Source organism: Carex rostrata, chromosome 7 (genome assembly GCF_964058835.1).
Source record: "Carex rostrata chromosome 7, lpCarRost1.2, whole genome shotgun sequence".
Lineage (NCBI taxonomy): Eukaryota > Viridiplantae > Streptophyta > Magnoliopsida > Poales > Cyperaceae > Carex > Carex rostrata.
The window spans coordinates 5,484,596-5,496,547 of NC_135924.1; the positions used below are offsets into that span (position 1 = coordinate 5,484,596).

Consider the following 11,952-nt stretch of genomic DNA (forward strand, 5'->3'; position numbering starts at 1 on the left):
CAGCATGGCAAAGTCTAATTTGTGGCTAACAAACCCTCTACCTCCTACATTTTCTCACAAGCTATCAAAATTGTTTGATGATTTTATCACAAAATTAGATTTCACCCCTCTTATTTAAATCATGTATTGCCATTCACAAATTAGTACTCACCTCTCCCTTTTGCCTGTCATCTGCTCTTCATTGTAGCAGATTGATTTGGCAAAAATTTAAAAGAAAACAAAAGGAGAAGATCAAAATTAAAACTCTCCTAATTCCAAATAGCCATTTGAATTAAATAATTTTAATTCTTGGCATAATTTGGAATTGGGTTTGTTAATTCTTTTGTATAAAAGGAAAAAAAAATGTCGTTCAGCGGTACAATGGACAAGTGCAAGACTTGCGACAAGACGGTGCATTTCGTCGATCTTCTTTCAGCCGATGGCGTGCCTTACCACAAGACCTGCTTCAAGTGCAGCCATTGCAAAGGCACACTTTCGGTACGTAATCCACATTACATTGCATGATCGATGACATTCATGATATATAGCTCGGCATCAGTGACGCAGTCACTAATAGAAAATGGGAGTCAGTTGACCCCATTTATTTTTATAATCTCTATATTTATATTTAATTTTCTATATAATTTTGGATAAAATACTATAAATACTGTAAAATTGATCTCTATAGTTTGAAAGTCTGGCTCTCGACATATACCGATTTCATATCTTCTCTTTTGCCCTTAATTGAGAATTTATATATAGAAAGAGAATTTTATTTGGACAAAGCATTTTTTTCTCTCATTATTTCTCATTTCTTGGGTGTTAATTAATACTACAGATGTGCAACTACTCTTCAATGGAAGGGGTGTTGTACTGCAAACCACACTTTGAGCAGCTCTTCAAGGAGACTGGTTCTTTCACCAAAAAGTTCCCTTCAGGTTCAACAACTGTTCCTTTCAAAATAACAAAAGAATGCTTCATTAATTTAATTTGATCTCAACCACTATCAAATGAAAATGACAAAAGCTAATTTATGTACCGTTTTGTTTCTCAATGCAGGTGCCGAGAAGAGAGAAATGGTAATTTCATCCCTTTGTAATTTGAAAAGACAATAATTATGTTTTCCTATATATGTTCCTTCTTTTAATTAATACCAGCATTCTAAATAGGTAGCTAAAGGTGCGCAACAGCTGCGCTATAGTTTTTTCGGACCTTAAAAGCTATTATGCTATTAATGTTATTTAGAACTTTGATTAATACTGTATTAATTTTATTCTATCTTCATTTTAATTTTGATAATAGACAAGAACTCCAAGCAAGTTATCATCACTATTCAGTGGAACCCAAGACAAATGCTCAACCTGTAAAAAGACTGTGTATCCCTTGGAAAAGGTATATATTTCATTCATTCCATTAATTAGTTTCAATCTAAATTTACAATGCTCAATTAATCAAGTGTTTGATATAAAAAAATTCGCAGTTGAGCGTGGAGGGAGAGCAATACCACAAGACGTGCTTCAAATGCTCTCACGGCGGTTGTCTCCTGACGACCTCGAACTATGCAGCGCTCCAAGGCACCCTCTACTGCAAGATTCATTTCGCGCAATTGTTTAAGGAGAAGGGTTGCTACAACCACCTTCTCAAATGTGTTTCCAAGAAAGAAATGATCGTCTCAACCGAAGAGGCCCGTGTGGCTGCACCGGTTGAGACCGAGGCACCCGAGGTGGCCCCTGTATTGGGGGTGGCACCAGAGGTTACACAAGTGGTGGCAGAGCCATTAGCTGCTTAATTGAGGGGATTAATTAATTAATTTCATTTGATAATTCGTGGTAATGAATATCTTTGTATTATTTAGAAATCTATCCAATAAAATATCTGATATTTTATAAAGGCGTTATAGTATCGTGTCTGTGTGTAGCGAGTATGTGTGGCGAGTACGTTATATTATAAATGTCATATTAAATGACAAGTAACATTTCTTAAATGATATACAAAATACAAAGAAAAGAAGATATGATGAATCAATTATCAATCAATTTTAAAAAATTTCAATGATATTTAAAAAAATAGAATGAAATCATGACCAATCAGAAAGATGACACAATTTGCATAAAAAAAGTATGTGTGGTGAGTACGTGTCTAAATAAATTTAGACTTTTACACGTAAAACAACATAAAAAATGCATAGAATTAGAATATTTAATCGGATGGTTGATATTCAATTCCAATTTTTATCTTTTAATCAAAATTGTAACCAAATCAAGACATTTACGTGCTTAATATAAGAATGGAGATGTGTTACTATTAATCATTATTTCACATTAGAAACCAATCAACAAAAATGTCATCCGTTTTTTTCCAACATAAGATGCAAGAATAATATATTGGATATAGATACAAATTAATATTGTGTTAGTTATGATACAGATACTTACAACATTCATAATTCAAAAGTATATAATATACATTATATTATTCAATAATTCCATTTATCCCTCTTTTACCTAATTTTTGACATATATACATTCCGGGAGCTGATATAAAAACAACAAAATTTATTATTATAACACAAACACTATTAAAATTACAACAAAATTTATTATTATAACACAAACACTATTAAAATTTTGTCGTGATGGACACTATTGCATTTTCAGTTTTGCTCGGCTCGTCTCCCTCCCCTCTTCCTCATTCTCTTTTTCGTTTGAGGAGATAGAGATGAGAGAGAGGGAAGGATATCAATATGCTGAAGAAAGAAAACTAGAAGTGGGAGGAATGAAATGGAGAAAAGTGAAAGAGAAAGAAGAGAACAGCGACAGCTAAGGTTTCTCCTCTTTTTTTTCTTCTTGGGTGAAGGGCGCGGCCTCCTCCAACTATTGCTCTATTATAAGCAATATACAAATTAATTTGCGTTTAATTGCTTCCTATTTTATCATGTAGAATATATATAAAAATAGTTAAGTGCTTAAAATTTAAAAAGCAAATAATAACCATTATAACGCCCCATCACTTGTTTCCTGTTACATAATGTCTAGTTTTTGACGTGCATTATAGTAAGAGACGAATTTAGAAGGACGTGGGATTATTAAGTCAATTCTTATAATTCTTAAAATTTTAATCATGTACGTCAAAAAATTAATTAATTTCTTTTTTTGATACGTATTAAATCCCTATTTTATCATGTGTATTTTACAAAAAAAAATGTTTGTTGCGGTTTAATATTAGTTTTTTTAATTTAATTTAACAATAAAACAAAACAGTGAAAACACAAAAGGAAAAAAATTAGAAAAAATTATAGCACAAAATTTACATATAAAATAAAATAATAAAATGTCTTATTTTATATTATATAAAATTTATTTTTCATTAAAATATTTTTTTAGAAATGATATTTAACAAGCAATGCCTCAACACATTGGGATGATATTATCATGCAACTCATGTCCCATTGTTATTTAAAGCACTAATAACATTTAAGTTTTTCATGTGAAAAATGCTAGTGATATTTAACTTTCTTCATCTTTGAAAATTGATTAATAACTTTTTGAATTGTTTTACAACTAATAACTTACATCTCCATCTCCATCGCCGTGATTTAATTTAGTCTGGTTCAATAATTAATGTGTACACCGAAAGACAAATATCAGTCTCAGTTTTTATTTCGGTGCAGACGGTTATAATGAGCCAAAACCCCTCCCTGTTGTATCCGTATCCTCTGAGGTAACAAAATATTTCCTTTTAGATAAGTACCGTTCGATGGGATCTGTCTACTTTAATAATCGTGCGGATTCCGATTTGATGGTCGAGATCTAAATTGAAATATTCTGTTACCATGGGTGATACAATTCCTTGTTGAGTCGTTGGTTATCTAAAACCTCCCCTCCAGTTTCTCCCCTTCTCAAATCCTTACTTAAAAGTTAAAACCACTTCTGTATCGCACAAAATTATGAAAATAGAGCTTGAGCAATGGTGGCATATGTAGTCTTCCTTCATCAATCATCATCAATGGTGGCATATGAAAATAGAGCTTGAGCAATGGTGGCATATGTAGACATTTCTGAGACTGAATTTTGTACTCGATGCTTATAACAATGAAGAGGTAAATTTATTGAATTTTGTACTCGATGCTTAGAAAAAAATGCCGTGTTTTAATAAATTTTCAAAATCATTTCTAAAGCCGGTACAAGTCAATGATTCTTAATCTAATATCACATAGAAATATTTATTTCTGACAATTTCGAATAATGATAAAACACAAATGATAGTGTGGGAAAAATGGCATGGCGGAGCCGGCTCCGTCACGGAATGCATGCATGGTTACGGCACGGCACGTGTTACTATTCCGTACCGTGACTCGCGTGTCGCGTGCCGTGACCATTCGCGTGACACTTTGGTCACGGCACGGCACGGCACGACACGTATTCACGCGAGTCACGTATAATTAGGACCATGAATGTGAGAAACGTGAGAAATAGTTAAACTAACTTAAATTATGAAAAATAGTTAAACGTGAGAAACGTGACCGGTCACGTTTGGACACGGCACGCGAATGGTCACGGCACGTGAGTCACGCCGTGACTCACTTGCCGTGACCATGCACCCCTAACATTTTGGTCACAACACGGCACGACACGGATCACTGCTCACTTGGTCACGGCACGGCACGTTTTTTCCACACTACACATATCTTGTTAATTTAATAACCGGTATGGACATCAGGACATGGTCACATGGTACGTACCGTAACCACGCTCATGCTAGAAAAAAAAAAAAAAACACTTCAGCTAATAGTAAAAGTGAATTTAACGGAGTGATAATAATTTTCCTATGTTATCTATTGTCAGGAAAAAAAAATTAGCCTAAAAATGAATGCCCATACAATATGAAAATTAAGTATTTCACTACAAAGGTTTGTGTAACAGTGCTGATGGACAGTTTGGTTAAAAAAAAAATGATGTGTTTTAATAATTTTACTTGTAAGTAAATCAGTTAGACTAAATGGTACCAAAATCATTTCTAAAGCCGGTACAAAAGCTATTTAATTAGAATCTCCCCGCTATATATGCCTCTATAAATACAATTTAGAACCTTGCGAAAAATTAAGAAAAAATTTACAATATTTTTACAACAGTTGAAATTTACAAAATTCCTCAAAATATTATAAAATCCTTTAAATATTGTAAATTTACAATATTTTAAAAATATTGTAAATATTAAGGATTATTGTGAAAATATTTTACAATATTTTTACAATATTCATGAATTTTCCTTAAAATGTACGGTATTTTTACAACAATATTTTTAGAACTGCGTAATTTACTATTTTTCCATTAAAATTCATTGATTTTCACTGCGCAATTTTAATTACTAACGATTTTAGTTATTGCGTTTAAAATCCATATAACGACAAGTGGTTTATTGGGTCGTACACTGTACGGTATGTCAGTCACAAACAGAATCGGAGTGCGTATCCTCTGAGATATCTCAACTTTTGCGTGACGGACGTGTCCGGTGCCTATTCGGGAGTGATGTAGGGGGTCAGTATTATGTGTGCTTTGAGATTCGTGCGTATTTAAACCGTTGGGATTTTCCATAAAGTCACGCAAAGCTTGAGATATCTCAGAGGATACGAATTCATAGAATCGGCTACGAAATTTTAAAACAAAATCGATCGAGTTTACATGGAGAAACAAATCAATAAGACTGACTGACCGTAAACCAAATCCAAAAGATGAAACATAACACTAACGATTCCATTACATTCCAAGAAATGAAACGATCTAAATGAATATCATATAGAAAACTGACTGACTCTAAACCAAATCCAAAAGATGAAACATAACACTAGCGATGCCATTACATTCCAAGAAATGAAACGATCTAAATGAATATCATATAGAAAGACTGACTCTAAACCAAATCCAAAAGATGAAACATAACACTAGCGATTCCATTACATTCCAAGAAATGAAACGATCTAAATGAAATACAAAATGAAATATACGAAAATGTGATGAAATAAAAAACTGATTTAAATGGAACCGATCAGACAACCCCTTCCTTCCCCTTTTCGATCACCTTGGTTTCTTCCATCATCTTGCTCTCTGCAAGCACCTTCTCAAGTACAGCCTTGATGAACTCTACCTTGCTCTTATCGAGAGCTTTCTGAACCACATTTTTTATCAAATCTTGCTTCCTGTCTGCTGCAACATAACCACACGCGAAGCCACCCATAAAGGTCGTAGTAAGTACACTTATCCCTAGCAAAGGAAAACAAAGACTTGTTAGAGTTTTTCGATGTAAACTGAAGCATTCGCACAAGGAAAAAAATTACATAACAAAGACTGTTTTCGGGTCTGAGTGGACTGATTCGTCTGATGGGTTAGATGGGGCACCTACTCCTGAGACTGGGACATCTGTAGAAGAGAACTGGCATGACAATGCCCTAAACCAGTGTTGAATTAGTAAAGATTTTGATTTCGGCTCAAGCTAGTCTGCTGTTCTTGGACCCTTGTTTCTTTTGTCATTTTGTAATAAGGATTTAGCTGTGAGGTACGGATGTTTGTTCTAAAAAAAAATGATTCTTTTTAATTTCTTGTGTTCTTGATATATTTTATTTTTGTTTACTTTTTTTGGTTGATGGATGATATGTTTCTTTTGTTCTTGATACTCTGTGCAGGAGGAGCCAGTTACAACAGAAGTCAAGTTATCCATTAATAAATGAACTAAATTAATATATTTTATTTTATTGGTAGTTCCAAAATAACTAGAAAGCTATCCTTTAGTAATCTCCAATAACTCCCACAAAAAATTTTTGTCATATGACATCAATTCTCAAACTTAATGGATAGATTTCAAATGACTAATCTAAGACATTCAAACCCATTTACTTTATAAGTGATGCATTTAAATGCAAAAAAAATATTTTTTCGAGTCATTTTAATATCAAGTCAATAGGTCAAAAATGTTGAAAATGAATGTTTTAAAATTAACTCAAAAACTCCCACATTTGACTGCTTGACTTAATACTGAATAAATTTTACATTTAAATGCACTACTAATAAAGTTGATTGATTTGAACGATTTGAATTCACCATCTGAAGTCGATTCAATAGATTTTAAAGTTAATGTTATATAGGCTGGAATGGCACTCATGTGATACTAACCAGAATTGATGTACATATTTCAAGCTACAGAGGACGAAGAGCACTGCCAAACTTGTAGGTTACAATATAAATCAAATTATTAAAAATGAAGAAGACAAAAGATGAAGGTTTAATTAATTCAAATTTTAATATTCATAAAAATAAATTCGAATCAGATTATAAATGTATGACCTCGCACATAATTCTCATGACGACATGTTTTTGTTGCTTAAAATATTTAGCTTTCATTTGAATTATATGACAATTAATTAATATAGAGTGAAATGCATGCAAATTTAATGACCCAAACAAATAAAAAAGGCTGTAAATTTCATAGTTAGCATGCATTAGGAGCTTATTCATGCATCACTTTGCTCTTCTAAGGTGGATAATTACCTTCCAACTTTTTTTTATTAAAATATATTATTCAAAATGTTTGAGTTATTGGAGATTACTAAAGGATAGCTTTCTAGGTATTTTGGAACTACCAATAAAATAAAATATATTTAGTTCATTTATTAATGGCCAACTTGACTTCTGTTGTGACTGGCTCCTCCTGCACAGTATCAAGAACACAAGAAACATATCATCCATCAACAAAAAAAAAATAAACAAAAGAAACATATCAAAAACACAAGAAATTAAAAAGAATCATTTTTTTAGGACAAACATCCGTACCTCACAGCTAAATCCTTATTACAAAGATCGATGCAAGAAAGGCTCAGCAACCTTATTACAAAGATCGATGCAAGAAAGGCTCAGCAACCTAGGATCACACAAGTTAACCCGTCCCTCAATGTGAACATGCCGAAGCTGAAGCCTGGCCTACCTGCCAAACTCTCGATCGGTGAGCGTGTCTCTGTAAACTTGTTGATTGTTCGAATGCTTCAGTTTACATCGAAAAACTCAATAAGTCTTTTTTTCCTTTGCTATTGCTAGGCATAAGTGTGCTTAGTACGACCTTCGCGTGTGGCTATGTTGCTGGCTTCGCGTGTGGCTATGTTGCTGCCGTCAGGAAGCAAGATTTCATAAAAAATGTGGTTCAGAAGGCTCAGGATGAGAGCAAGGCAGAGTTGATCAAAGCTGTACTTGAGAAGGTGCTCGCAGCGATGTAAGAAACCAAGGCCAAGGCGATGGAAGAAACCAAGGTGGCCGGAAATAGGAAGTAAGGAAGGTGTTGTCCGATCGGTTCCATTTTTAAAGCATTAGTTTTATATTTTATCACATTTTCGTATATTTCATTTTGTTTTCAGATCGTTTCATTTCTTGGAATGTAATGGAATCGATTTGGTTTACAGTCAGTCAATTTGTTTTCATGTACTCAATCGTTTGATCGCTTTTGTTTTAAAATTAGCTATCCGATTCTGTTTGTGACTGACATACCGTACAGTGTACGACCTAACAAAGCCACTTGTCATTAAATGGATTTTAAAACGCAATAACTAAAATCGTTAGTAATTAAAATTGCCCAGTGAAAATCAATGAATTATAAAGGGAAGATTGTAAATTACGCAGATCTAAAAATATTGTTGTAAAAATACTTTAAATTTTAAGGAAAATCCATGAATATTGTAAAAATATTGTAAAATATTTTCACAATAATCCTTGAAATTTACTATATTTTAAAAATATTGTGAAAATATTGTAAATTTACAATATTTTAAGGATTTTACAATATTTTAAGGAATTTTGTAAATTTCAACTGTTGTAGAAATATTGTAAATTTTTTCTTAATTTTTCGCAAGGTTCTAAATAGCATTTATAGCAGAATAGCGGGGAGATTGTATATAGCGTTTGTACCGGTTTTAGAAATGATTTTGGAACCATTTAGTCTAACTAATTTACTTACAAGTAAAATTATTATAACACCATTTTTTTTTAACCAAACTATCCATCAGCACTGTTACACAAACCTTTAGTGAAATACTTAATTTTCATATTGTATGGGCATTCATTTTTAGGCTAATTTTTTTTTTCCTGACAATAGATAACATAGGAAAATTATTCTCACTCCTGTTAAATTCACTTTTACTATTAGCTGAGGTGTTTTTTTTTCTAGCATAAGATTAGGAGCGTGGTTACGGTACGTACCATGTGTGACCATGTCCATACCGGTTATTAAATTAACAAGATATGTGTTTTATCATGATTCGACATTGTCAGAAATAAAAATTTCTATGTGATATTAGATTAAGAATCATTGACTTGTACCGGCTTTAGAAATGATTTTGGAACCATAACTGATTAATTACTTACAAGTAAAATTATTAAAATACGGCATTTTTTTCTAAGCATCGAGTACAAAATTCAGTCTCAGAAATGTCTAAATTAAACTTTACCATCAATAGCAAGAACAAGAAGAGATCAAACAATAGCAAACCCTACATTCAACCATTGATCGCTATTCCAACTCTACCATCAAACACACACATAAACGAATCTACGTAGAAAATGTAATGAATATATACATTGTAGAGATAGTACCTTGATGATGAAGGAAGACTACATATGCCACCATTGCTCAAGCTCTATTAATTTTCATAATTTTGTGCGATACAGAAGTGGTTTTAAGTAAGGATTTGAGAAGTGGAGAAACTCGGGAGGGGAGGTTTTAGATAACCAACGACTCAACAAGGAATTGTATCACCCATGGTAACAGAATATTTCAATTTAGATCTCGACCATCAAATCGGAATCCGCACGATTATTAAAGCATACAGATCCCATCGGACGGTACTTATCTAAAAGGAAATATTTTGTTACCTCAGAGGATACGGATACAACAGGGAGGGGTTTTGGCTAATTATAACTGCTTGCACCGAAATAAAAACTGAGACCGATATTTGTCTTTCGGTGTACACATTAACTATTGAACCAGACTAAATTAAATCACGGCAATGGAGATGGAGATGTAAGTTATTAGTTGTAAAACAATTCAAAAAGTTATTAATCAATTTTCAAAAATGAAGAAAGTTAAATATCACTAGCATTTTTCACATGAAAAACTTAAATGTTATTAGTGCTTTAAATAACAATGGGACATGAGTTGCATGATAATATCATCCCAATGTGTTGAGGCATTGCTTGTTAAATATCATTTATAAAAAAATATTTTAATGAAAAATAAATTTTATATAACATAAAATAAGACATTTTATTATTTTATTTAACATGTAAATTTTGTGCTATAATGTTTTCTATTTTTTTTTCCTTTTGTGGTTTCACTGGTTTATTTTATTGTTAAATTAAATTCAAAAACTAATATTAAACCGCAACAAACATTTTTTTTTGTAAAATACACATGATAAAATAGGGATTTAATACGTATCAAAAAAAGAAATTAATTAATTTTTTGACGTACATGATTAAAATTTTAAGAATTATAAGAATTGACTTAATCATCCCACGCCCTTCTAAATCCGTCTCTTACTATAATGCACAACAAAAACTAGACATTATGTAACAGGAAACAAGTGATTTGGCGTTATAGTGGTTATTATTTGCTTTTTTAAATTTAATCACTTAACTATTTTTATATATATTCTACATGATAAAATAGAAAGCAATTAAATGCAAATTAATTTGTATATTGCTTATAATAGTGCAATAGTTGGAGGAGGCCGCGCCCTTCACCCAAGAAGAAAAAAAAAGTAGAAAAAAAAGGAGAAATCTTAGCCGTCACTGTTCTCTTCTTCATATTCCACTTTTTTCTATTTCATTCCTTCCATTTCTAGTTTTCTTCTCCGGCATATTGATATCCTTCTCTCTCTCTCTCATATGGAGAAGAGAATGAGGGATAGGGGAGGGAGCCGAGCCGAGCGGAGTCGATTGGAGTCGAAAATAACAAAAGAATGCTTCATTAATTTAATTTGATCTCAATCACTATCAAATGAAAATGACAAAAGCTAATTTACGTACCGTTTTGTTTCTTAATTAATGCAGGTGCCGAGAAGAGAGAAATGGTAATTTCATCCCTTTGTAATTTGAAAAGACAATTAATTATGTTTTCCTATATATGTTTCTTTTTTTAATAAATACCAACGTTCTAAATAGGTAACTATAGCTGTGCTATAGTTTTTTCGGACCTTAAAAACTATAACGCAATTAACCACTTTCTTCCTATCAGAGTTCTAAATAGCTATAGGTGCGCAATAGTTGCGCTATAGTTTTTTCGGACCTTAAAAGCTATAGCGCTATTAATGTTATTTAGAACCTTGATTAATACTGTATTAATTTTATTCTATCTTCATTTTAATTTTGATAATAGACAAGAACTCCAAGCAAGTTATCAGCACTATTCAGTGGAACCCAAGACAAATGCTCAACCTGTAAAAAGACTGTGTATCCCTTGGAAAAGGTATATATTTCATTCATTCCATTAATTAGTTTCAATCTAAATTTACAATGCTCAATTCATTAAGTGTTTGATCTAAAAAACTTCGCAGTTGAGCGTGGAGGGAGAGCAATACCACAAGACGTGCTTCAAATGCTCTCACGGCGGTTGTCTCCTGACGACCTCGAACTATGCAGCGCTCCAAGGCACCCTCTACTGCAAGATTCATTTCGCCCAGTTGTTTAAGGAGAAGGGTTGCTACAACCACCTTCTCAAATGCGTTTCCAAGAAAGAAATGATCGTCTCAACTGAAGAGGTTACACAAGTGGTGTCAGAGCCATTAGCTGCTTAATTGAGGGGATTAATTAATTAATTTCATTTGATAATTCGTCGTAATGAGTATCTTTGTATTATTTAGAAATCTATCCAATAAAATATCTGATATTTTATAAAGGCGTTATAGCATCGTGTCTGTGTGTAGCGAGTATGTGTGGC

The 11,952-nt window shown here is 32.6% G+C and overlaps 1 protein-coding gene across 1 annotated transcript; it reads left to right on the forward strand.

Annotated features, from left to right (window-relative positions):
• The first annotated feature begins 151 nt into the window (after positions 1–151).
• Positions 152–1,808, forward strand: LOC144557514 (LIM domain-containing protein PLIM2b-like). Its single transcript, XM_078306098.1, has 5 exons — positions 152–477; positions 818–917; positions 1,039–1,058; positions 1,282–1,371; positions 1,460–1,808. The coding sequence occupies exons 1-5, from the start codon at positions 343–345 to the stop codon at positions 1,766–1,768; spliced, it is 654 nt and encodes a 217-aa protein (XP_078162224.1). The 5' UTR covers positions 152–342; the 3' UTR covers positions 1,769–1,808.
• The last annotated feature ends 10,144 nt before the right edge of the window (positions 1,809–11,952 follow it).

What these genes read in the sequence shown, in the direction of transcription:
- LOC144557514 (XM_078306098.1), top strand. Translation starts at nt 343, where the DNA reads ATGTCGTTCAGCGGTACAATGGACAAGTGCAAGACTTGCGACAAGACG. An exon ending in ATTGCAAAGGCACACTTTCG is followed by an intron (nt 478 to 817) that starts GTACGTAATCCA and finishes TTAATACTACAG; the next exon opens with ATGTGCAACTACTCTTCAAT. An exon ending in CACCAAAAAGTTCCCTTCAG is followed by an intron (nt 918 to 1,038) that starts GTTCAACAACTG and finishes TTCTCAATGCAG; the next exon opens with GTGCCGAGAAGAGAGAAATG.